This window comes from Colletotrichum lupini, chromosome 5 (assembly GCF_023278565.1).
Source record: "Colletotrichum lupini chromosome 5, complete sequence".
NCBI classification, from domain to species: Eukaryota; Fungi; Ascomycota; class Sordariomycetes; order Glomerellales; family Glomerellaceae; genus Colletotrichum; species Colletotrichum lupini.
In genome coordinates this window covers 2,784,900-2,809,959 of record NC_064678.1, presented here as the reverse complement: position 1 = coordinate 2,809,959, position 25,060 = coordinate 2,784,900, and the positions used below count along the sequence as shown (strand labels likewise).

Here is a 25,060-nt window from a genome sequence, read left to right as displayed (position 1 = left end):
CGTCGGGTATCGTCGTCAACAACCAGGCTTAGCTGGCTGTGGCTCGTATTGTCATCCCGTTCGATTGCAATCTGCAGCCGCCAACTGGGCTAGCAAACGCGGCAGTGCACCAAGCCAACCGTCTAGTAGGTTTTGGTGTCGAGTTGGAGTGAGATTAGTGAGGGGATAGTCCCATTTCCGCGTCCGCGCTGAGCCGTGTCTCGGCCCTTGGCTCCGTTCTTCAGCGTGACAGCCAGTCGCGGGAGACTTCGACTTGTGAGGTATCCGTACGCAACAGCACCGTCTGCACCGCTCATCTCTAGGTGGCATTCTCTGTGCGCGGGTGTCTCCCGGTATGTAGCGACCCTGTAGGGTTGCAATCACTAGTAACTCTCCATGCGTTTGTCGCAACAATCTGGCCGCGCAATTGTCCGGTCGCGGCAGCGCATGCGCCAGTCTTGTTCCGGAAACAGCTACCTACGAAATACAGATCGCGGCTGCCAATCTCTTTGCTCGTTAATCGGGGTGTTGATTCTGGGCGTTTGTCTCAGGGATCAGATACCTAGGCTGAGTGGTGGGTGTTCCTGTCGAGACTTGAGAGAGATGGATGGGGACGGTCTGGATGTGCGGCACAGAGCCCAGGTGAAGTGAGTTCGGCGATAGCACTCAGAGAGTGACCGTAGTGACTGTCCCATCTTTTTTCTCCCAGGTTCCCTTCACATTCAAGTCTGGTGGTGGATTGGTGGTGTCTGCTCTCGTCCCTCTGACGGGGCAGGGGTGAAACAAAAACGTTAATCTTCCGATGTAGATGGACCAGGATACAGCCCAAGGTGGATTATTTTTAGCCGTGCAATCCTGGGTGGGACTGAGAGGGCAACTTGACTTTCAGTCTGCGTTGTTGGGCTATTTACCCCAGCTTTGCCCGGAACCGATCCGCTCGTCTCGTCTCGTCTCTTTGTTGCGTATGTGAGGGCAAGGCGTTGGAAGAGAAGGCATTATGTCGTCGGCTCTGACGGCGGTCAAAGTGTCTCCAGACCAAAGGGTATCGCAAGTTGTTGCACCCCTTCCTTTACATCGTGCGTAGCGCTTGTCGCAGGGCGGGTGTGCGAAAAGAAAAGAGAAAAAAGCGCGGAGGCGTCCGAATCGACCCTCCCACCCGCACCAGCGTCGCCCTCCGCTCCTCGCCCGGGTATCTTTACCGCCGCGACCCACCCACACCTACCGTGATGGCAGCTAAGCGGCATCACTGGTCTGATTGGTTCGCGACAAGTCGATATGCAGCCAACGAGAAGCCCTGATGTGCGGGAGGAGGAGAGTTGAGTAACAGGGCGGTTCGATTCGACACATGCGCTGTGACGAGACAGACGAGACTTTCTCGACGGCGCAACTTGCCCAATCTTCGGCAGTCCAATATTAGTAACCGGGACTACGCTGGCCCGTCGGTTTCGTTCCATGAGATATTGTTGCTCAAGGTGAGATGTCATGGGCTCTTCGCGATGCCGCGTAGAGTTTGACTCGAGGGTGATGAATTCCTCCACATCCTGCTTAGATCAGAGGTAATGTGATATGCGCTGCATTGGTCAGAGACTCATGCGGCTATCACGATTTCGCTGCACAAGTGCTGACATCTTGTCACACACAGGCGCACAAGCGCACGCCTCCTTCACCGTCTATTGCGCATACCAAAGACAAGGCATTATGATCTTTGGCCATCAGATTCAGGAGAAAATTAAGTCAGAAATGCGAACGGCCTGCAGCTGACTGGCTTCTCAACTTGACTTTGCAAACGACGTTATGTTTTTGCTTAGTCGTTGCAGCTTTGACCAGGCGCCTGGAGATATCGCCCGACTCATGTATTTGGCAGCGGATGTTCTCCTTGAGGTATACGCCAAGTTCCTCTAGAAAAGCCGTGGCTTGTGTTGCTTGCGTCTATCGATGCGACGAATCACAATACTGTCTCGAAGTCAAGTCTGCAAATGATAATATCATAGCTGTATGCGTATGAACTTGGCCTTGGTGGAGCTTGTGAGTCCTTTGCCTGGTTGCTCGGTAATGAAGAAAGCCTAACCAGAAATTGTGGGAATGTCGTCTCGTGGGGCCAGCCGGAGCGAGAAGCACGAGGAGCGAAATGGAAGGCGTTTGAGAGCATCAGCACAATGGTGCAATGTATTTGCCGTATGGGGGTTCCCACTCCGCGACTGTGTCTGGTTGACCGTTGTTCATCTGTGTGACAGTGTCCACTGTCGCATCGAAAGATCAGACAAATGCGGAATGACCACCGCGATGTGGAGCACGGAAGGAAGGCAACGGTAGCAAACAGCGCAGAACCTCTGGGCCGCCAGCCGAACTGCTATATGTGTTAGGAGGCCGTCTCGCCAGATCCGTAATGAAATGACATGGTCGACGCGTCGAGTGTCATGGCAAATGCGGCATATCTTGGTCTCCTCCGACGAAGTAGGCAGGGGCGATTTTGGACGAGCGGGGATGAAAGGCGCAGGATCAAGAGTTGAAATGGAGCAAATTCGAGGACCGAGGTTGCAGGGAGCTGCGAGAGCGGCGAGTCCAAGAGGGAACCTTGGTAAAGCGAACAAAAGCGGGGCGACGGGATTCGAGAACGAGAGAAGTCAGGGACTCAGGTATTCTTTTGCAGTCGAGAATTAAACCCCTGGTCCGTCGTCTGTCGCATTGTGCCGTCACCAACTGATCAGGGATTGTGGAGGTGAGATAAACTGTGACAATAAAGTAGGGTAAGCAGAGGCAGGGGTAAAGGGGCACGGCAGCATAGGCGTACATACGTCGACCTATGGCGGGAGCCGAGACAGAGTGCCAGAGTGGTGACCGGCCATCCAGACGAGGTACAATCGGGTGTTGACGACGGTCGAGTGTGTTGGATGTGACGGTGATACATACCAGGCAGGCCAACAACTAGGTGGCTAGAGTAAGATTGACTGCGGTATGAGAAAACGAGGGGGACTGTATGGACCAAGGTTCGAGCCGGCTCGGGGAAGGCGAGAGCTGGGAACAAGACGGCGCCCGGATGGGATTGTGTTGGTTCTTGTTTAGGTAGTTATCGTCCGCAGGAGATGTCTCGTCCCATCCAATGTCCTGCAGGATGCTGCTATTCCTGGCCATCGACGACTGACGACGAACGGCGTTCGGTTCCAACTTCCAGCAGACAATTGAGGGATGCGGATAATACACCCCGGAATTTACAGAAATATCGGGCCCACCACATCTCTATGGAGATGCTGAGCCCGTGGTTGGTCCAAAGCCGCCGAAACGAAGTTTGGTAATGCGTCTCATTGGCGATAGCAGCCCGATGGGGCGGCGGCATTTGCTGAAAAGGAATGGAAATAATCCAAAGTGACTCATGGAAGAGTGCGAGAGAGAGTGTGAGCCTTGGTGTCTCGGGAGACGAGGGTCTGGCAAACAATCTGACGGGACAGAGTGGAGGGTCGCACAGGAACGATGAACGATTCGGCACCGTCGAGAAAAATCCTTGACGTTGATGAGGGCAATGGAACACTGGAACTCGATCTGCAGTTGTTGGTTCTTTGCGGGCGACGGGACATCCGCAGTTTGGGGGCTACCGAGCCCGCTTAGAGATTCAAGCGCGCTGACAGGGGGAAGGGGCCTTCCATGTCAGGAACCTACTGCCCAGTTGACAACTTCCATTGACGGAAGGACCCAGGTAATACCTGCCCACCTGCCCAGCTTCGGCTTGGGTAAAAGCGGCAGGAGGTATCCGAATCATCAACCTGCAGAGGCAAGAGCCTACCTTAAAGCACCCGGCCTGTTTCCGATTTTGCCGCCATTGATCAGTTCCTTCCCCAGGCTCCCATCAAGATGAATACCTTACCTGTTACAAGACTCCCGCAGTAAAGGCACCTCCACAGATTGACTGCTTGGCCCGCGACCACCTAATGTAGAAGGCACTCGTGGCACTCTAAGGTACTTGAGAATAGGTCCCCGGGCAGTACCACCTTGCCTTAGTCATCCGTAACTCGATGCAAACCACGGCTTCTTCAACTTAGGTTCACAAGCGTAGGGAAGGAGTGCCCTGTATGGTGTATCGTCGATCCAATCTCTTTCACTGCAAACTACGAATACTTTTATCTTCATTGTTCTCGATCATCGCAGCCTCGATGAAAACAACTGACCCCTGGGCCCTAAGAAATGTGACCTTCGGGTGGATACACTGGCACGGCTGGCTCTCTTCTTCGGTTTCAATTTTTGAATAAAAGTATCCTTTCACTTGTTTTCCAGAATGGCGTCTACTACCTAAGTACTTAATCATGTGGCCTAATAGATCGTGAGCATGGATAGGCTCTCGACTTCCCGTCTACAACCTCTCAACTTGACCACATCACGCCTCATGTCTCTTCAGACGTCATTTTCAAACCCATTGTCGTAAAAGAGACGACCCTTATTTCAGAAATACCGACGTGTTTCTAATCTTAGAAGTGTCAAGATCTCTGCCATGCACAACATCGCAGCTCCATCACACAAACCCTTACAACAGCTTGGCTTTCAGCCAATGGTGTCGCTCGACTCCAACTAAGCGCCCACTCATAAGCGCTCCCTCATTCTCCTCGCAAACGACAACGTCAAACTCCACGTTGCTGACTACCCTTCTTCTAGAAAAGTTCTCTTCCACCGCATGGCATGGCAATCTTCCCAAACCCATGAATTTCTACACTTTCGAGGCGCCTGGGTCTCTATTAATAACTACCGGACCCAACAGCAAGTTCCGCTCCTGGTCCTGGCATCTTTGACCGAGCGAGCGGCCTGCAGATCTCCCCTTCCCTAAAGGCCTGACTACAGCCCATTCCCTGTATCCGCGCCGTGCGGCATACGCGCCAGACGAGCAGTTACATGTCTAAATTTCTAGCTTTCTCAACCTGCAAGGTACGCAAGCGACCATACATCCCGCGTTCTCTAGCATAATGACAGCCTCTCGACGAACCGACGCCCAGGATACCTAAGGCTAGACACGGAGCCGAGCCCATTGTTCCCCAGCGTCACGCCGACGCCTCCTTGTCTGGACCTCGTCTAACCTCCCTCTCCATATGTATGAAACTCTTCTTCCCTGCAGGCAAGATCTCGAGATTGCCAATTAGTTCCCTGACGCGGCCGCCGCTTAACCTTGACGCCCTCCAACTCACACCCCCATCCGTGGACACAACAGAACTAGGACCCTGAAGTCAGTAGAAGCACGATCGTGGCACGAAGACCTTCACCGACATCATCTCGATCGGCCTCCAATCATTGGGCCGGCCAGTCTCGTCACAGGCGGGTCCAGAGATCTAAAGGGCCCTGGCAGCCTCGTGCGTTCATAAACCCCCCTTCTCCCTTCCAGCAAACTATATGACCCGGCTCCGAGGCAAGCGGCATGCTATGATCAGTCACCTTCCCAACCGTAACCGCTCTCCACGTCGATATTTTTAGCTGCCGTTGCTATATTAAGATGATTAGCCTCACCTGCAGCCGCCTATGAGCTGCATCTTGCTTAATGAGACGTCACGTCCTGCGTTGAACTTCATGGGTTCCCCTACACCGAAGGGACCCTTATCTCTCGCAACCACCCTCTAATCCCGCCGCAATTATAATTGTGAAAGAAGCGAACTGCGGAGACTTATTCCATTTCTCCCTTTTTGAGTTGTCAAACTTGCCTCCTGCACTCCATAACCCTGGCACGATATCGTTGTAACAACACCAACTTACACGACATCCATACAAATGTGTAAGCGCGGGGCAAAAGCGACAAGGTTACCTCGAGGTGCAGCATTTTGATATTGTCCACCGCTAGGTTCCGGCTCTTCTGCATACCTATCGGCGTTTTTTTTGTTTCATGATCATCCTTTCCCATTGCTACTTCATCCCACTACGACATGGGCGCATCATCCAGACATGGGCACTTCGTCAAGACATGGGCACATCATCCAGACGTACCCCCGGTCACAACGCCCACGTGAAGCAAAGATACCCAGCAACGTCGGGCAAAAGCAGCAGTCCTGTTTCCTATTTTCCTTGTTTCAAGCTTTTCTACATTTTCCCACTAACCCCAGACAAACTCCGTAGAGGCGGCGGCTTTTCCCACATCGCTCTGCCTCGATACCTAAACCAACCCAATCAACTTTGCAGTTTGAACCCTTACCCGTCCCTGTCCACGCTCCCACATCTTGGTTCCAAAATATTGCCGCGGCCCTTTTGACCAATAATCCATACACCGACAGTTCGCGCTCGCATCTCCCATCACGCCCCACTCCCCGGTCTAAGAGGAAGGGGGTGGTTGGTCACGCGCGGAGATGACTCCTTCGAGGTTCAATCTCAATTGTGTGTGTGATTATACATATCGTAAGGCACTTCATCCATCTTCGTCACGGCGCGTAGCGCCTTGCGTAGCTAGAAGGCAAAGTACCTGATTGTCTGACGGTACTTTGACGGTACATGGCCTTCACTTGCTTCACTTCTTCTGCCTCTTGGCATTCTTCTCCTCGCCCCCGGCACTCATGACGCTGGCGCTCCGTTTATGTGTTGCCCCACTGCTCCCCGGTCGCGCTGACTTTTCCTTCTCCGCGTCTCCCTTGCCCTCCTCCGTCGCGGCCGGCGCAGCAGCTGCTACGGCAGCTGCTTTGTCCCCGTCCGCAGCGGGAGTTGCCTCCCCACCGCCGGCGTCTCCGTTGGTTTTGGGTTCATCATCCTTGGATGGCTCGGCGGCAGCTTTAGGTTCGGCGTTTGCCTCGCTCTCGCCTTCGCCCTCGCCCCCTGCAGTGGTCTTGTCCTTCTTCTCTTCCGTAGACTGGCCTTGACCTTCGCCTTCCTTCTTCTCTGCAGCCGGGTCGGGCTCTGGCTGGTTCGCCTTCTCGCGCTCCGCCTTTTTGGCCAGCTCGAGCTTGATCTCGGCGTCAATCTTGTCCGTGACCTTTCTAGCATCAAGCAGACTGTTGACGGCGCCGAGAAGGAGCTCGTATTGGGCTGTTACCGGTGCTGTCGGCATAACTAGCCTTGGCGGGATGTCGAGCTCGTTGAGCGTGTTCATGATGCGCAGTTGCTGCTGGTTCGACTTGTGTGTAAAAAGCTTGTTGATCTTCTCGTAGCGGAACGTCGGTCCACTAGACAGGCGGTCGTGGTGCGTGACACCGTAGACGTGCATCTCGGCATCGTTGAGCTTGCGGCGTTCCTGCTGCTGCTGGCCCTTCTTTCCGCCTGCCGGCGCCGTCGGTGTCTGCGCGACGCTGCTGGGAGGTTCCTTTTGTGTTTTCTCCGCCGGGGTCGCAGCCGCCGCAGCAGCAATGCTCTCGCGGCGGTCTTTGTTGTCTGTTGACGCGGCCGTCGCTGTCGCTGCAGCCGCGGGCTGTTGTCCCGCGGGCGCGGAGGGGCTGACGCCGTCCGCTGCCATAAGCGACTTCCGCTTTTTGGACTTGTCGGCATTCATCAGGTTCTGCAGTAGAGTTTGTAACCCAGCACTGGACTTGAACGCGCTGATGTCCTGGTCAGTGTGTGGGTAGTCCAGACGGTTGTAGAGCTCCCGACGCTCCTCGTTGAAACGGTCGCTGCGTGCGAGAATGCGCTTGATCTCCAGTAGTAGTGATTCCTCCTCCTTGGCTTCCTCCTTGCTCCGGGTAAGCGCGTTGTTGGCGAAATCCTTGCGCTGCTTCTCCTGGTTGGCGTTGAAGTTGGCCATGAGCTCATGAAGGGTGTACTCGGGTTGCGTCATGTACTGAACGGGCTTCTGCACCGCCATCATCTTTGCCGCAACGTCGTAGTAGCGCGCTTTGAGGTCCTCCATCGTCCTTGGTTTCGGCACGGGGATGATAGCCTTACTCTCATCCCCGTCTGCCGACGCCTCTCCATTGATCGCTTCTGGCAAGTAGTCGTATCGGTCCCATATGATCGGCCACCGTAGGTCAAAGTCCTTTACCAACCCTAGCAGGTAATCCGTCTCCTCCTTGCTCCAGTCGTCGTTTTGCAGGTTCGTCCGGTACTGGTCTTCGCTGTACTGCGGCACATCCACCTCCACGTTGAATTTCGCAAACATTGAGTTCTCGGGCTTCACCGCTGCCTGCTCCCCTTCCGCATCTTTCGTTTCGGCGTCGCCACCCTGGTGCCCATTTTCCGTAGCCGTCGGTGTCTTGCGTTTCCAGTGCTTCAGTACTAATGCGCCGCTGTCGCCCCGTGCTGAGTTTGTGAAAGGCTTAAGTTCCCACTTTGTCGCCGGTTTCCTGCTTGCGAATCGCCGCTTCTTGAAGATCGATACTTCAGGAACGATGGCGATCGGGTTATCGCCGCCCAGATTCTGGACCTCACGGGCGAGACCCTTGAGATTCGGCCGCGGGCCGGACGTCTTCTGTTTTTTCGCCGGTCGGGGGCCTCCGTGGCTGTCGGGGAGATTGAGGACGTCTCGCACGTCGGAGGACGTCATAATCGCGGTGAGTAGGGAGGAGGGAAGAGCTGGCTGAAGAGTAGTTGTGATGCTGCGCGAATGGTCGGAAGGGCGGATTTTATCTTCGATTGACGATTGCCACTAGTCTGCTCAATGGCATCAATTTATCGCTGAGTTGTCACATGCATCAAGGAAACGGGTATCGTATAGTTATTTTCGGGATGTTTCGTCGATGACCGTGGGATTCGTGGTTTCATGGAGTGGTTTCCGTCGAAGAAAGACGGAGACTTACAAATGCTTCTGTTCTCCGAAATCTCGAATCCAAAAAAGGTACATTTCTTTGGACGCGCAGGTCGCATTGGCAGGCGCGCAGTCTGTCGTTTGGGGACCGCACGTGATCCACTTCCTCCCCCAAGTCCCAAGAGGTAGTGGCCAATGCCACCCCTGTTCCACCACCAATTTTTCGAACGTGGCAGCTTTGAAAGTTACTCCCGCGCACCCTGGGACTTTAATGTGGGTACCCGAGCGAACTGGCTGACCTGGCGCTGTCGACTCGAAGAAACGAAGCATCTACAATTACACCCCCTCGACAGCCGACAGACGACGAGCACCGCGAATTTGAATCGACCCTGCCCCGAAAAACCTGCGGTTTGCCCTACACTTCGTCAGCCGCATTCAACTTCCGTCGTCGACAACATGAGGCCATTTCTCCCCTTGCTCTCGCTGAGCGCAGTCGCTCAGGCGCTGTACTTCTACATTGACGGCACCTCGCCCAAGTGCTTCTTCGAGGAGCTCCCCAAGGACACGCTCGTCGTTGGCCACTACACTGCCGAGGAGTGGGATGACCGGATCAACCAGTGGGCCAAGCACGATGGTCTCAGCATCTACATTTCCGTTGATGTAAGTCAAACCCCTTGGTCGCGCATCCCCCCCCCTTTGGAGCTACCACATAGCTATAGGCACCCGGGTCACTCTTACTGGCGTGCCCACAAGAGCAAGAAGAAAATCCATGCTGATGATCTACCTCGTAGGAAACCTTCGACAACGACCACCGTGTGGTTTCTCAGCGCGGCCAGGCATCAGGCCGTTTCACCTTCACGGCTGCCGACGCCGGCGACCACATGCTCTGCTTCACCCCTTCTTCCACCTCTGGCCGCGCCGGCTGGCTCTCGCTCCACTCCCACAACGGTGGTATCCGTCTGACACTTGACCTCGCTATTGGCGAGAGCACCGAGATCGAGAGCTCCGACAAGAGCAAGCTCGAGGATATCGCGACCCGCGTCAAGGACCTCAACGCTCGTCTGCAGGATATTCGCAGGGAGCAAGTCTTCCAGCGTGTAAGTCTTCCACCATTAGAGCCGATACAGAAGCTTTCTCTCTCACTGTTCGAGACGGGAGAGATGGCGTCCGTTTGGCGCCAATGTGTATCAAGGTACCAAGCAATGCTAACGAAAACGAATCAGGAACGCGAAGCCGAGTTCAGAGACCAGTCCGAATCCACCAACGCCCGTGTCATCAGATGGATGCTTATCCAGCTCACCGTTCTCGCTGTTACCTGCACCTGGCAATTGTCTCACCTGCGGTCATTCTTCATCAAGCAGAAGCTCACATAAGGGAAACAAAAATAGGGGTTGGGGCGTGCTTGTTGCACCCCGCAAGAGCAGAGAAGGGTCGATTGGCCATGCTTAGTGCTTGGTAGGGCCTCGTACAGAGGGAGGGAGGCTTCCAAATTGCTCATTGCATCAGGCCACTGCGGCCAGGGGCTGGGCAACGGATTTGTAATGATATACACACCAATTGTAGCTACGAAAAGCGAGGCTCGGTCAATGATGCATACGTCGAATGTCAGAATTCTTACTTGTATCCTGCGCGGCGAAATGTCCAGTCATTGTGCGCCACCAAACTCACATATCGCAACATTTTCCAATCTTGGGAAAGAGCTAGTTCTCCACTACTCATCTATGAACTTGCCCTGAGTGAAAGCCTCCGTTTACAGCTAAATGCGCCGCATACGTGCCTTAATCAGATGGGACGGGTGTAGCAAGGCCGACCGCGCGTGAATCTCAGCTCAGAGTAGGGTCCTGAAGCTTCTTGTCCTCATTCGACTTTACAGTTAGCTATGTCGGAGGACTTCCAGCAAGACCGTTCCAGAGTGGCAACACGCAAGGGCTGTCTCATTCGATCGCCAGTAAGTGATGTGATAGCCTAATGGCAAAGCTGAGAAGGTCTGCAGCAGACCGGATCGAGTAGTGCTCATATGTGGGCCGGGGACATGGTCACAACGGTGATAGGATCAGATGAAATGTGAAGTCAGGCGGCTAATCCCAACTAGTCTTTTACCAGTCCGGTAGGCAACCGTGCAGTGGAGATGTTGATCTTGTCACCTGTTTGAGGCTCACAATACAGGAGTGGTAGAGACGCACAATGACCTCCATGTATATATGTAGCACTCACACGAGGGGAATCAAGTTATGGCGATCGCTGTCGAGACGGAAGGCAACAGAGCCTCATGCATGCTAGTGGCCTTGTCACCTCTTCCCAAGCTTCTATTGTATTCCAAGTGCACCAGGTCGTACTTTTTCTTTTGAAAGTCACTTTTGGCTGCATGACTGGGAATACCACTTGGGCTTATCCAAGGTTTTGATACCCTCCCATAGGTGAAGCTTGGAAAGTAAATACACAGTTCTCACAGCAGACACGAAGTTGCACTCAAATCAAAGAAGTCGGACATCGCTCGTCGTCTGAAGTAAATAAGAAGAGTGGGTATATTGCCATTCAAAAATGAATCCAGCGTCTCGTCAGCTCCTATATCCATACGTTGATCGCCCGCCGATTACAGCACACTCAGCCTCCCCTTCGCCTCAGGACCAAGCGGCAGCTCGGCCATCCTCTGCTCCTCAAGCCTCTTCATCTCGTCCCGCGTCGCCCTCCGCGTCAGAGCGTCCTCCATCTTCCTCAGCGCGAGTTCCCTGTTGACCAGCCGAGAAAAGGCCCGCAGCGTAAAGTCGTCCGCCTCGTGGCCCGAGGCCTCGAGGCGCTGGAGGGACAGCACTGTCTTATTGACGTCCTGAGCCCTGGCGTAGCCCGCGATCAGGGTGTTCCAGGTGACCAGGTTCGGCTCGACGCCGTGCTGGCGCATTTGGGCGAGGATCCGCTCCCCGGAGCCCTTTTCCTTACTGAAGCCGTGCAGGAGGATGCTCCAGGTGAAGACGCTTGGAGCAGGGTGCAGCGGCGCGGGAGCAACCTCGGTCTCCTTGATCTCGCTCTGCGGGACTTTGCTCTCCTGTGCTTGTCTATCTTGAGCCCCAGTCTGTTGAATTTCGGTCTCCTTAACCTCAGTCCTCCTGCTGCCACTTCTCCCCTTCGAGGACTGCTTCGCTGCGTCGGCTGCTCTGCTCCGCTCTTCAAGCGTGTACTTGAGCATGTCGCCGACGATATCCAACGCGGCACGAAGCATGCCTGGGTGCTTGCAGAGCGCCTTGATAAGGACATCGTACATGAATGACCCCTTCTCCTGCACCAGCTTGGTGGCGCCGGGGCTGCCCTTCAAAATCTCCTGTCTGAGGTACGCGTATAGTGAAATGAGGTTGATAGGCTGTGACATGCTCCTCACGTGTGCGAGGAACATGATGCTCAGGGTTGCACTTGTCGGTTCCATCTTCTCATGGACGGCGGACATGGCCCTGTCAAGTGCAGGAAATAGTTGTCGCGCCAACTCCCAATCCGCTGGCATCTGCAGGCCTTCTTGGCCCTCGAGGTACATTGACAGGTCCACGGGAAGGAGAGCCTGCAATGGTGCCAAATGGAACACCTTTGAGTAGAAGTGTAACATTGGCCCAAAGGCCGGCATGACACCGGGCGTCCACTTGCAGAAGTGAAGCAGGCACATCAGTAGGTCGTTGAAGAAGGGAACGTCAATCTCATTGCCCTCGACAGCTCCTATGACGGCAGATTCGATACTCGACGGCGAAAGAGCTCGCTTTCCTCCGTCTAACAGAGTAGACCACATGATCATGTCTGGTTCAAAGTTGTGCCGCTGCATAACCCGGAACACCTCCTCTGCAACTTCATTCTGATCTGTCAGGCACAGCGACCTGATCACTGCCGTGTAGTGCACCATATTGGGAGCAAAGCCATGCTCTATAAGGGTAACAAATGCGTCCGCAGCTGAAAACCCGTCGTCAACCTTGATTTGTCCACGCTTGAGACTCAAGATTGAGGTACACAAAGATGCCCATAGGCCTGAGTCGAGATCAACACCTTGGTCTGGGATAGAATCGATGGCCATCTGGAGAGCTAGGTTCTTATGTAGGGGGCTGACTGCAAGTCGTCTGGCCATGTTTTGGAGAGTGTTGCTGTGGAGGCGGACGTCCTTTTCCCTCCAACAATCGTAAAGGGCAATCAAGGTGGGCAATTCTACCTCATGCGTCAACATGTAGATGGTGTTTTGCCTCAGGGGAATATAGGCCGCAGGCAGACGTTCAAAGACCGTCACGACCACGTTACAAAGATGTCTTCTCTGCTCAGTAAACTCAGGCTTGGATAGTTGACTTTGCCATTTTGCGAGGAAGTGAATAGCATCACTGATGGCGTAACCTGGCGGCTTGATATCGCGGGTGGTGATTTCGAGTATGGCTGTAGCCCGATCAGGACAAGACCATAAAGCAGAGAACATGAGCTTTCGCCACTTTGTCTTCTTCTGCTCCTCACTCCATGTCGGCCATTGCTCGATCGCGTCTTCAACGATTTGACGGTCTTGGATCCAGCTGAGGACTTTTGGGACTTTGTAGCCTTCGCCGAAAGATGCGAATCCGTACAGTCTTTTGCAGTCGTTTTTCCAATTCTCAAAGTCTTTCAACTCCTTCTTGGTCATGCGATGGCGGAGGTATCCATATTCCAGGTATCTTCTCTTCCTCTCTTTTACGAGCTCAGAAATCCAGGTGTCGGCATTTCCTGATGTGAATTCGTATTTCTTCTTCCTCTCTCCTCCATTCTTAGGTGACCATGTATCGATGTTTTTCGAGGTGAACTCTGTTCGTTTCCGGCTTGTGTCGGCATTTATGGGTGCTCCGATAGGCGTTGGCGCATTTCTCGATCCTGGCTCGACTAATCTTTTTATTTTGCGAATTCGAAACGGCCGTTCTGTGGAGGGTTCTACAGCGGAAGTGGCATTGGGTCGAGCTTGGAAGGACGTTTGGATATAACTATTCGCTGCGAGGTTGCCGCGTTGTCGGATGTGTCGTAGACATTGTCGGCCTGCTAAGGAGTGCGACATCGCAGGTGTAATATCGGGGCGTTAAAGCCAGAGCTTCCGGTCGTTACGGACAGGTATAGCTTCGCCGGCATTCGAGCGACGACGGTGCGACCGTGATTTTGTTAACTGTCTTGGAGCATCGAGGGTAAGGTATCCGAAGTTTGAGGCTGTAGTCTGTGAACTGGAGTCTTATCTTGTTTTTTTTTGCGACAGATGGTAGCTTCTCATAGACCCCTGGCGAGCTAAATGTGATTTTGAAGGATGGAAGACCGTGCATCCGCTAGTGCATTTCGTGGAAGTATCCCGCCATCGTAGCAATGGCTTGCCCCACTGCGAACCGAACTTGAACTTTCAACCTCCAAACTCCCGATTGAACGCGCTCACCAAAAGCCGCAATCTCATCAACACTCCAATTCGAAGAATATCTGGCCAACCTACCACAGTATCGTTCGTTTCGATCAGTCTTTCTCTATTACAGCATCATGTCGAGCTCCCAAGCCACCCTAAGCGCGGTAACAGACGAGCGCAAAGCGCGCCTCGCGAAGCTCAAGAACCTCAAGAGAAAACAACCAGCGGATGAGATCGTTGCGCCAGAGTCAGAACGCGCAGCCTCGCCCCCAACAGAGCCGGACGTCACAAAATTGCACCTTTCCGGGCGCAACTACGACCCAGAAACGCGTGGTCCCAAGCTTGGCTTCGAGGCGCCCCCGACCCAAGACCTAGAGAATCCTACACTTGAAGAGCTCGCGGCAGACATTGAGGAGGATGTGAAGCAAAAGGCAACCGAAGATGCGCAGGATGACAAGGGTATCGATCTGTTCAAGCTTCAACCCAAAAAGCCGAATTGGGACCTGAAGAGAGACTTGGAGAAGAAGCTGGAGATTCTCAACGTTCGGACGGACAATGCTATTGCGAAGCTAGTAAGGGAACGCATCACAGGAGCTCAGAAAGCGGCTACACAGACCAAGCAAGTCGATGCAGGCAGCAGGGAGGGCGACGCAGCTGGAATTGATGGTATTGCATTAGTGGAAGGAGTGCGCGTACGCGAGAGGGAAGAAGAGGACGAGAGACGAGAGAAGGCGGACGAGGAGGATGACGATTTGGCTGTTTAAGCAGTAAATCCTGGCGCGAGTGGCAGAATGCCTTTGTGTTTTTACAGTTGCGGAGCAGGCATAGACTCCATTTGACCTACATATAATTGATACCCCTAGTCTACTGAGACAGTGTGAGTATCCACTGATACCGTGTATTAATACCGTGTAATCGATATCGAGAACCGCCCGAGCAGCCAGCAAAGGCAGAATACAAAAACAAATAATTGATACCCCATAGCTACCTATTTAGGGACTGTGTCAACGCCAGTCTCTTGGAAAATGGACTGAGACTGCGCTCTCGTTCTGGCTGTCGCTCAGATCCACCACCCTGCCTTTGGTTCTCACCACCTCGGCCCAGTGTAGGCTGAGGCTCGTCTCGATATCCGTCGTTTCTGCCAGCACGTCGACTTGGGCCGCTTTGTGGCCTCGCACCACGACGGTCGGGAGACCGGGACAACGACCGCCTGCTGCCAACAGCATCCATACCACGTCCTGAGGTGGATGAATCCCTGGAATCGGGCGAGTAGCGCGCATGACCACTGGCCGTTGGTCTAGCGTGATCCGCATCCCTCTGACGATAGTTCTGCTCCTGGGTTCCAACAGGTGAACGACTGTCCCTCGAAAGTGATCTCTGGCGGCGTCGAGGTGGGGACTGAGTCCGTCTGCTTGCTGCTGACCTTCTTGAGACAGAGCGACCGTCGTCGCTCTCCGGACTAAACGACCTCTGTCTCCGCAGAGCAGAGGCGGGAGATGGCGAGCGCCGCCTAGGAGGAGGCGATACGGAGCGGTTTGTTGAGATGGTGGAAACGGAGTCAACAGACTCGGATCGTCTGCGCTTACTCTCTGTTTGCCTGATGAGTTCGTCATCTCTCTCGTCTAGCTCCCTCTTTCTCGCTCGCTCAGCTTCCTTCTTCGCGAGCTCCTCGTCGGCAATTCCTTTCCTACTCCACGAATTAGCCACCTTGAACGCATGAGATACAAACGAAGGTGAGAAACTGACTTTCTTTGCGCGTCATCTGGCGTATCATTTGACAGTTTGGGCATCAGCTTCGGGTTGCGCAGCTGTTGAGTTCGGGACGGCCGAGACACATATGGTCGAGCCGTAGCCGACTCCTTGCATTCATAAGAGTAGTGACGTTCTGTGAGAGTCAGCTTGATATTTGCAACGTATCGTTTGCTTGTAGACTTATCTCTTTTGAGACACTTTTGACATTGGACGTTTGCTGGGGTGGACTGGCGAGGTCCGCCACGGCCTCTGTAGGGATGCATTGAATAGATTCGCTACTTGAGCGAAGGGTTTGCCGTAATTTGAATAGCCGTCGTTGCGCTGGCGTCTTCAATCAGGTTTTTGTTGGAATCGCACTGTTGTAAGTCTGGATGGCGATTGATGATCCGCTATGATGGGATCAACAGATGAGATTTTCTTCCGTTTTCTTGCTTGGTACGCGAGCCTTTGATACAACACTGGTGTTCTATTATTAGCGACGGGCTCTTTGGTGTTTCGCCGTTGCAGCTGAATTTCAGTTGTTACCAGCTCTGTAGAAAGTGGTTTACTTCAGCGACAGAGGAATGAGGTTTGGCTTCAACGATGGGCAACTCGGACGCTTATGTAAGGTGGAGGAAAGGATCGGAAAACCTGCACCAGCCTCAGAGGCACCAGCCACAGACCCAAGGGTTCCGTTAGGAATCTGCCGGCACTAAGCCACTCTCGGCACAGCCTCTGGTCTTTTTGTCTCTCACCAACTAACCTACCCTACCCAGGCCCGAGACCTGCTTGATGGTCATCAGAATTCCCGTATTCCGTTCCCAATCATACCCGACTCTTCAGCCTGACGTCCCACAAGACGTTGCGGAGGGGATGGCAGCCGTCTGACACCACCTTATCGACTTGAGACCGTTGTCCGCTCGATTGGGAGTTGCCAACACTGAAGCTTCTCGCTAAGGTTCTCTACTACGTCTCTGCGACCGAAGATACCTCGCAACTGAGAGAATACAGAGAGAGAGAGAGAGAGTGTGTGTGTGTGTGTGTTTGTGTGAGAGGGCCTCACGCAACACGAGTGTGAAATTGAGACATAACGTTGTCATCGGATTACGGATATCAGTACTTATTGAACCTAGCGAGTGAGGAGTGCGTGAGTGATTGATCTCGCACTGCAAGTTACCCGGGGTGAGTGAACAAGAAGCTGAGAGGTCGTTGGCTCCGTTCTCCAGTTTCCCCATCCTCTTTTTTCCCTTTGCAGCGCAATCCCAAAAACCCACACCACAGCTCTACCAATTCCCTCCCACTACCTTAAACCATCGTCTGCACCACACCACCCACACCACACCCCTCTCCCCCAAGCCCGTGACGGACTATCCGCCTCACAGGCCGCCAAAATTTCACGTCGCCTCGTCTCAACCGCTGCGCGCCTATCTACCAGCTTCCTGCAACCAACCTTTCCCACAACCACTGACGGATAGTCACTCAGGCGCACATCTATTCGACGACGAAACACGCAACGGACAACTCCCATTTCTCCCCTGCAACGAGAAACTGGGTCCATCATTCATCCAACATTCAGGAATCCAAAAGCTACGATGACGACCTTGTCCCGACGATGATCCACGGTATTTCTTCCTCTGCAGGCTCGCCTTGATCCAGTTTGTTCCTTGCTTTCGGACCTCGTCTTTAATCCTTTTTGACCCGGTCTCTTATTTCGTCTCATCGCGCGCCTACCATTCTACCTGCGCGAAGCTACTTCAGTGGACGACTTTCATTTCCATCTCACTACCCACGGCTGAAGTTGGGCCATCCTCCGAACCTCTTCACTGGCTATGGCTACAGCCCAGATGCCATCTGACATTCCTAAGCCATCTTTCGCAAAGGTGCGATTTGCTCCCGAGCTACCCCTCGTTCTCGAAGCTCAGTAGTTGCCTAGTGATGAATGCTGACAATCTCTGCGCTATTCTAGGTCGCTGCATCGGCATCAAAAGATTCCCAACCCGTCACTACCGTCAGACCAGTTGCTGCGCCAGCTCAAGCCCGTCCCAGCCAAGCTTCTTCTACCGGTGCCGCCTCCATACCCGCATCTGCCACTTCAGACGCAGTTGATACTCGCCAATCCGCAATCATGAACTCTACGAAGTCTGCGCCGACTGTCGCTAAGCGCGAGCCCACCCTCTCCAAGAAGCCCGATGCGACCGGTGCCGTGTTGGATGGATTGAAGGATTTGAGCATTGGGCAACCGACACCGAGCCTTGTTGTGAACGGAACAGGCTCTTCGTACGCTGAGCGATCAAAATCTATAACCAAGGATGGGTCGGACGACTCCCAGAGAGCTGACTCCAGCTCGGAGCTCGGTACCAAGCCTCCCAGTCTGGACGGAAAGAGTATTACGTCGGGAACGACCTTTGCGCTGGACGAGAAGGAATCCCTGAGGCCGGATGACAGTGCCAGCGTCAAAGCCGCTGCTGCCGAGGATGACGATTCCTTCTCATTCCGGGGGCCAAACCTACCAAACTCCAGAATGGGTTCCGACATTGCGGCGCGTGCTAGAGGCATCATCCAGCTTGGCGACATGCCCGATCGCCGTCTAGCCCAACCTATCTCCGGCTCCTTGAGCCAAGGCATGATCACACCGCAGAGTGCTTCGTCAGATCAACCACAGATGCCCATCCCTAACGCTCTGTCTGCTAATCTCCCCGACTCTGCCAATCTCTTGAATACCATCTACGGACAGGCACCGGATGAAAAACTCTTGGAGGCTATGGCTTCCCCGAAGGATCGACTGTTTCTATTGCGATTGGAGGCCGAATTGATCAAATTTGTTCAAAATTCCAAGTGAGTACCGACGGATTGAATCAATGTGCAGTCACTAACAGCGATATCAGAGACCCGTACATGGACTTTCCGCCTTCGAATTCATTTTGTAGGATGCTCACACATAAGCTGGCTGACTACTACCGCATGACGCATCAGTATGAAGCTCGTGTGGGATCTGTCCGAATCTTCAGAACCCCTTACGCCAGAGTACCTGAGTCGCTTGCTAGTATCGCTGCTCCGGAAACCAATGCCGAAACGCCTCCTCCTCCAGCGGTCCTGCCTCGAAAGATCATGCGACGTGGGGAGGATGGGGAATTCGGTAGCAACAGCGCTTCTCCATCCAAGGCCACGTCTGAGACCGGCAGTGACTCTAAGGATAAGTCTGCTGCGGCAAATCAGAAGTATTTTTCCCTTCCTCCTCGAATGATTGCAACTTGCTGACTTGTTCAGATTGTCGAGAGAGCAGCGTGAAGAAGCGTACAAGCAAGCCCGAGAGAGAATATTCGGCAATTCTGAGAAGACTGGGGAATCTACGCCTGGTATGTGTGACTATCACGTTTCCTTCGGACCGCCACTAATCGTGTTCCAAGATAACGAAATCGAAAATGGCGTTTCACGTGCCAGCTCCGTTTCGGCGAGAGAAAAGCCTGGTGTCAGCAAACGGGGCAAGACTGGGAAGCAGAGACGGGATGATTCAGACAGTTTCGACTCGAGACACAACTACACACCATACTGGGGGCCGCAGCAGCAGACTTGGGTGCCTCAACCTCAGTATGTTCCTGTGTCAAACCAGTACGGTGCGCCGGTGCAGCAACCGTATCCCAATCAGATCCCCGCAGCCCCTTACAACACTACACCCACGCAAACATTTGCTCCCATGATGCCTAACGCGGGCTACAATGCGGGCTATCCTAACATGACACCGGTAAGAAAACTCTTCCGTCCTCAACTTCATAAAGCTGATCGGGACTAGTATCCGCCTCCGGCAAACCAGACCCAGTTCCAAGCTCCTCCGAATGCGAGGAGCTATGGTGGTTCTGGCCCTACTCCTCCACAGCAAGGTTGGCAACCACAACCAGGGTTCGGACCGGCGCCGGTGCCGATGACTCCACCTTCGACGGCTAATGCCACGGCTTACACGCCTCGGGGTATGTCGGCGCCGCCAAGTCAAAGCACTGTTCCGTACATGTACGGGCAGTTGCCGGCCAACATCAACCCGAACGACCCAAAGAGCCAGCATCCCATCCCCGGCAGCTACAATCGCCACGCCTTCAATCCCAAGACGCAATCATTCGTCCCTGGGGGTGGCATGTCTCCGATGCAGCCACCACAGCCGCCATTCAGTGCTCCTGGATCTCACCACGGTAGCCCCCAGATCGGCTCACCACATCTGGCATACGCCGGTTATCAGCAGCAAGGACCACCAGCACCTTACGGCTATGCCATGGCGAGGCAAGGATCGAACAACTCGATTCCTTCCTACCACCCGCCTCCGCCCCAGCACCCTCATCACTTGAACCCTATGCCTCAAGCACCGGTTCATCATATTCCTCAACACCCCCCGCAACACATACCACAAAACCCCTCCCCTCATATTCCCAATAAACCCGCCATCCCTCAGGGTCCGGCTGGACAGACGTTCAGCCACCTGCCCCACTACGGCAACCCTGCTACTTTGCCGCAAAAGCCAAACATGGGTATTTAGGTATACGCTTGATGTTGTTGGACGGTCCATGGCAGAATGAACGGCGTACAGGGGTTTTAAAGGTACAGCATACTGGCGTTCACACAGGAGGGATAGGATGGCATCAGATCATGTAGGCTATTGCATGCTAGAACACTTACGCACCTTAATTATCACTCAAACCTTTTTTCAAAGTTTACGTACGTCGCAAGCTGAACAGACGTCTCCTGTGTATGTGTGTCTTGAATATTTGCATGAAAGCGTGAATAATCATCATTGCAACTGCCTAGCGCATTCTACCCTAGGCCGTCTAATTCTGCCACTGCCATAACGCCATGATGGTTTTATCAAGTGTGGATTCCTCATGATGCCATGCTTGCTAACCTTGCGGCAGAAAATTCCCCAGCATCGCGAGCCAGCTTGTCCTAGGTCTCTTTCAACCTCTCGACCTCCTATCTCCTTTTTAAGGGGTGTTAGGTTTGGTTCAGTCCTCTCTTCCACATGGCTTTTTGCATGTAAAAGGAGAAATTCCTCTCTTTTTCTTTTCTTTCTCAAACAAATTAGCTTGTCCCCTTTTTTCTTTACTCGGTAGGTTCCCTCGGCTCGCGAGGCTCGCGGGGCTCCCTGGGCTCTCCCCTCTGGCCGCCACCACCACGGCCGCCGCCGCGTCCACCGCGCTTGCCGCCACGCTGACCACCCCGCTGTTGCTCGCCCTTCTCGCCGCCCTCGGTCGTCTTGCCCTCGCCGTCCTTCTCGCCGCCGGTGAGGTTGGCAACAGCCAGCCGTTGCGACAGGTCGATCTGGGTGCGAATGGTGTTGGCCAGGTAGGAGACCATGAGGACGTCCTGGATGTGGTTGTTGAAGTCGTGCTCAATCTGCTCGGGGTCGACCTTGGGCGCGAGGGAGAGGGCGTTCATGAGGTACTGGCCGAGGGCCTGGTTGGGCTCCTCGTCCTCGTCGAGGATACCGTTGACCCAGTCGCTGACGCGCTCGATGAGGTTGGCGCCGGACTCGATGGAGCGGGCGAGGCCCTCAATGTCGGAGACGACGGGGGCGGTGCGGTCCTCGGTGTCCTTGGCCATGGAGATGGCCTCGAGGGCGCTGCGCTCGGCATCGCCGTACATGAGCTTGTGGGGCACCTGGATGAAGAGGCAGCTCTCGGCGGCGCGCTCGGCGTTGACGGCGACGGGGGCGGAGATGTAGCATCGGGCCTCAATGTCGGAGGTCGGGTCGGTGCTGATGGTGAGGTGGACGGCGGGGTGGGGGAAGGTGCCGGTCTCGGGGGAGGCGAAGAAGTTCTGGATCAGGGCGGAGAAGGAGTTGAGCTCATGGGTGGTGGTGTACCAGCCCAACAGGGACTCGCGCGGGTTGGCCTTGAGGGTGAGGGCGAGCATGTTCTTCTGGTAGTCGACGTCCACCTCGACCTGGTCCTCGTTCTCGGTGTGGGGGATGGCGAAGCAGGAGCGCACTTCGACCTCGGTGCCATCTTCGGAGCGGACACCAACGAGGGCGCCGATAACGCGGGTTGATTGCGTATCGCGGATGTCTCTTCGCACGGCATGGTCGAGAATGGAGAGGATGGCCTGGAAGGAGGAGGTGGGGTTAGCGACGAGTAGTTGGGGTTCCCCACGGGGGGTAAGCTGTATTGATAATGAATGTGTATATACGCCATGGCCTTGTTAAGGTCTATGACATGTCTCGGGTAATGATATCAGGTCCTGCAGCGTAGCAAGATGTGTCGTACCTGGGGCTGGATGTTGACGGTGAGCGGGGCAATGTTGCCTGGGATGCCAATCGTGGCCGGCGCGATGGGCCGCGACAGGTGGAGGAACTTCTCAGTTTCGGCGACAGCCATGCTGGGCAGGTTGGATCTCGGGTCGTCGAGGTTCTTTCGAAGGGGGAGACCTGCGGTTGAGGAGGAGATATAGAGAAGAGGAGGGGAGGGGAGAGCGGGTTTCGGGTTGGTGGTGATGCGCGGGCCAAAAATTGAAGAGTGGGTTTGGGGTCTCTGGTCGGAGCGTTTTTTCGCGATAGGTCGCTTCAAAAAATCGTCGAACTCTTTCGCTTTCTCCTAGTGGGCGGTTTGCCGATTTTGCGATTTGTGGTTGGCCCCTACTGGGTTGTGCGCGCTAAGATAAGACACGATAACGGTCTCTGTGGCGGGAGTGCCCCGCTGTGGCTAGTGACTACCTAGTGTGGGATTTTCTGCAAGGCTGATATGGCCGACTTATAACTTTTTTTCCGTCGACCAAGTGAATGAGTTTTGCTTCGGTAAACAACACTTTTTAATCTATTTTTTCTTTTGAAAGCTCATACATTGCTGTCTGTGTTTACTCAGAGCTTGCACTGACAGAAAGTAAGATATAATGGGCCCAAGAGGTAGAGGTCGGGCCGGATTCCGGGGAGGAAGCAGAGGCGGTGCCCGTGGTGGTGGCAGAGGAGGTGCAAGAGGAGGCACAAGAGGGAGAGGAGGTGCGAGAGGCCGAGGTAGAGGAAGAGGAGGCAGAAGATTCGATACTGCACGTCTGGAAGAAAAAGAGTATGTTTAACCTTCCCGAACATTTTATGAAAATTTATGATAATCTAACACTGTCAGGACTTCAGATGATGAGTCCCAAGAAGAGGGAGACTCTGAGGCAGAGGAGGATTCTGATGTCTCCATGTCTGATGATGAGGATGAAGATGAGCAGCCTCAAAACACACGGCCTTATATGGCGCTCCTCCAAGGATTTAAGGAGTCTTCAGAGCCAAGTGCCAAAAGACGGAAGCTCGAGAGCGGCAGACCAGAAGCGACCGCCAAGGCCGAGTCTGAGTCCGAGTCTGAGTCTGAAGCTGGATCTGGATCCGAGTCTGAATCTGATGGCGATGAGGCCGAGGAGGAGGACAAAGATGTTGACAGGGTCGAGGAGGCTGAAGACCCAATGGCTGATTTGGAAGAGGAAGCGGAGCAGAGCGACGATGAAGACGACGTCGATGCCTCAGATCCGTTCGACAGCCACTTCGCTACCCCTGACGAAGCTGTGACGGCGAAGAGAGTCAAGGCGATCCAGAAGAATGACTGGACTTTCAAGCGAACAATGTCCAAGGTTTCAAAGGCTGTGGTGACATACCCTCGAGCGCAAGGAACGGACGCCCCGACGATCCCATCACCGATATCCGGCTTGGATAGCCTCAAGCTCAAGCAAAAATTGCGGGAGATCGCCTCGAAGAAGATTGGCTCACTCGATACGCTGCAACGAGCGATTGCTCCGACGATATTCAATTACAACGACGTGTTGTATGATAACCGAAACACTCAGAACTCCAACGGCTTACGGCAGCTTGTATGCTTACACGCCGTCAACCACGTCTTCAAGTAAGGGACCTACCTGGACGTGACTTGCCTTGAATTTCAAACGCTTACATACAAACAGGACCCGAGACAGAGTCATCAAGAACAACTACAAACTCTCGAGAGAAGAGAATGCCGATCTCGAGCTCAGGGACCAGGGCTTCACGCGCCCCAAGATCCTATTCCTACTGCCAACAAGACAATCTTGCCTAACGATTGCAAACACAATCGAGGACATTTGCGCGCCGGACCAGCGGGAAAACAGAAAGCGCTTCGACGATGCGTACACTGATGAGGACGTCAAATTCGGAGACGACAAGCCCGCCGACTTCCGCGACCTTTTCGAGGGCAACGACGACGACATGTTCCGGATCGGTATGAAGTTCACGCGCAAGACCGTCAAGTACTTTTCACAATTCTACAACTCAGACATCCTGCTTGCCAGTCCCCTGGGCCTGCGCATGGCCATCGGCTCTGACGAAGACAAGAAGAAGATGGACTACGACTTTCTCAGCTCCATTGAGATGGTCGTCGTTGACCAGGCTGACGCCCAGCTCATGCAGAACTGGGAGCACGTCGAGTACATTTTCGAGCACATGAACCTCCAGCCAAAGGACGCCCACGGCTGCGACTTTGGCCGCGTGCGCAGCTGGTACCTTGACGACCAGGCGAAATATTTCCGCCAAACCATCGTCCTCTCCGGTTTCAACACGCCCGAGCTCACCGAGCTCTTCCGCACGCAGTGCCACAATTGGGCCGGCAAGGTCCGCTTCCAGGCCGACTACCCGGGCGTCCTCACGCAGCTAGGCATCAAGGCCCGCCAGACCTTTTCCCGCTTCGAGTGCCGCTCCCTCGAAAAGGAGCCCGACGCGCGCTTCGACTACTTCGTCTCGGCCATCCTCCCCTCCCTCATCAAGCGCGCGAGGGACACCTCGGGCACCCTCATCTTCATCCCCTCGTACCTCGACTTCGTCCGCGTGCGCAACTACTTCTCCGCCAACCCGGCCGTCGCCGCCCTTTCCTTTGGCACAATCTCCGAGTACGCCGACGTCCCCGAGGCCTCGCGCGCCCGCTCCCACTTCATGACGGGCCGGCACAAGGTGCTCCTCTACACGGAGCGAGCGCACCACTTCCGGCGGACGCCGATCCGCGGCGTCCAGCGCGTCATCATGTACGGCCTGCCCGACAACCCAATTTTTTACCGCGAGATCGCGGGAGACTACCTCGCGCGCAGCGAGCAGGATATGAGAATCGAGCCTGGACAAGGTACCGTGCGCATCATGTTCTCAAAGTACGATGTCATGAAGCTGGAGCGCGTGGTCGGCACGCAGCGCGTAGGCAAGATGATCCAGGAGAAGGGCGATACCTTTGATTTTGTGTAAGAACAAGGAGAAGGGGGCAAGATGGATGTGTTTTGCTGCCATATTATGGCAGAAGTTAAAAAGTTGTCTTTTTGGAGCTTCCGTAGTATACATGTATACCCTACACGACAGTAATCTATAGACTGGCCAGGTATTTCCCTCTTGATAA

At 54.3% G+C, this 25,060-nt stretch overlaps 11 protein-coding genes across 11 annotated transcripts; 5 read left to right on the top strand and 6 right to left on the bottom strand.

Moving 5' to 3' along the window:
- Positions 1-122: 122 nt before the first annotated feature.
- Positions 123-4,101, bottom strand: CLUP02_10242 (uncharacterized protein; the record flags this gene model as incomplete). Its single annotated transcript, XM_049289218.1, has 17 exons — positions 123-298; positions 364-513; positions 595-707; positions 891-988; positions 1,053-1,520; positions 1,618-1,682; positions 1,728-1,908; positions 1,934-2,177; positions 2,242-2,524; positions 2,583-2,904; positions 2,963-3,033; positions 3,130-3,413; positions 3,464-3,565; positions 3,601-3,629; positions 3,686-3,737; positions 3,839-3,962; positions 4,020-4,101. The coding sequence occupies 17 exons, from the start codon at positions 4,099-4,101 to the stop codon at positions 123-125; spliced, it is 2,844 nt and encodes a 947-aa protein (XP_049146363.1).
- A 1,729-nt stretch (positions 4,102-5,830) lies between these two features.
- CLUP02_10241 (uncharacterized protein) lies at positions 5,831-6,291 on the top strand (the record flags this gene model as incomplete). The annotated part of the gene is made up of 2 exons (XM_049289217.1): positions 5,831-5,995; positions 6,061-6,291. 2 exons carry the CDS (start codon positions 5,831-5,833, stop codon positions 6,289-6,291), a joined length of 396 nt encoding a protein of 131 aa, XP_049146362.1.
- A 154-nt stretch (positions 6,292-6,445) lies between these two features.
- On the bottom strand, positions 6,446-8,404 carry CLUP02_10240 (SWR1-complex protein 4; the record flags this gene model as incomplete). Its single annotated transcript, XM_049289216.1, has 1 exon — positions 6,446-8,404. One exon carries the CDS (start codon positions 8,402-8,404, stop codon positions 6,446-6,448), a length of 1,959 nt encoding a protein of 652 aa, XP_049146361.1.
- A 396-nt stretch (positions 8,405-8,800) lies between these two features.
- Positions 8,801-9,978, top strand: CLUP02_10239 (emp24/gp25L/p24 family/GOLD; the record flags this gene model as incomplete). Its single annotated transcript, XM_049289215.1, has 3 exons — positions 8,801-9,265; positions 9,397-9,702; positions 9,829-9,978. 3 exons carry the CDS (start codon positions 8,801-8,803, stop codon positions 9,976-9,978), a joined length of 921 nt encoding a protein of 306 aa, XP_049146360.1.
- An 851-nt stretch (positions 9,979-10,829) lies between these two features.
- CLUP02_10238 (uncharacterized protein) lies at positions 10,830-11,096 on the bottom strand (the record flags this gene model as incomplete). Its single annotated transcript, XM_049289214.1, has 2 exons — positions 10,830-10,959; positions 11,056-11,096. The coding sequence occupies 2 exons, from the start codon at positions 11,094-11,096 to the stop codon at positions 10,830-10,832; spliced, it is 171 nt and encodes a 56-aa protein (XP_049146359.1).
- Positions 11,097-11,198: 102 nt separating this feature from the next.
- On the bottom strand, positions 11,199-13,238 carry CLUP02_10237 (pentatricopeptide repeat domain-containing protein; the record flags this gene model as incomplete). Its single annotated transcript, XM_049289213.1, has 1 exon — positions 11,199-13,238. One exon carries the CDS (start codon positions 13,236-13,238, stop codon positions 11,199-11,201), a length of 2,040 nt encoding a protein of 679 aa, XP_049146358.1.
- Positions 13,239-14,101: 863 nt separating this feature from the next.
- On the top strand, positions 14,102-14,731 carry CLUP02_10236 (cwf18 pre-mRNA splicing factor; the record flags this gene model as incomplete). Its single annotated transcript, XM_049289212.1, has 1 exon — positions 14,102-14,731. One exon carries the CDS (start codon positions 14,102-14,104, stop codon positions 14,729-14,731), a length of 630 nt encoding a protein of 209 aa, XP_049146357.1.
- A 220-nt stretch (positions 14,732-14,951) lies between these two features.
- On the bottom strand, positions 14,952-15,982 carry CLUP02_10235 (uncharacterized protein; the record flags this gene model as incomplete). Its single annotated transcript, XM_049289211.1, has 2 exons — positions 14,952-15,654; positions 15,714-15,982. 2 exons carry the CDS (start codon positions 15,980-15,982, stop codon positions 14,952-14,954), a joined length of 972 nt encoding a protein of 323 aa, XP_049146356.1.
- Positions 15,983-17,527: 1,545 nt separating this feature from the next.
- CLUP02_10234 (R3H domain-containing protein) lies at positions 17,528-20,220 on the top strand (the record flags this gene model as incomplete). Its single annotated transcript, XM_049289210.1, has 5 exons — positions 17,528-17,578; positions 17,665-18,533; positions 18,584-18,916; positions 18,966-19,440; positions 19,489-20,220. 5 exons carry the CDS (start codon positions 17,528-17,530, stop codon positions 20,218-20,220), a joined length of 2,460 nt encoding a protein of 819 aa, XP_049146355.1.
- A 560-nt stretch (positions 20,221-20,780) lies between these two features.
- On the bottom strand, positions 20,781-22,761 carry CLUP02_10233 (Mov34/MPN/PAD-1 family protein; the record flags this gene model as incomplete). The annotated part of the gene is made up of 4 exons (XM_049289209.1): positions 20,781-21,839; positions 21,944-22,270; positions 22,341-22,378; positions 22,551-22,761. The coding sequence occupies 4 exons, from the start codon at positions 22,759-22,761 to the stop codon at positions 20,781-20,783; spliced, it is 1,635 nt and encodes a 544-aa protein (XP_049146354.1).
- A 98-nt stretch (positions 22,762-22,859) lies between these two features.
- Positions 22,860-24,912, top strand: CLUP02_10232 (uncharacterized protein; the record flags this gene model as incomplete). The annotated part of the gene is made up of 2 exons (XM_049289208.1): positions 22,860-23,554; positions 23,625-24,912. 2 exons carry the CDS (start codon positions 22,860-22,862, stop codon positions 24,910-24,912), a joined length of 1,983 nt encoding a protein of 660 aa, XP_049146353.1.
- Positions 24,913-25,060: the final 148 nt, after the last annotated feature.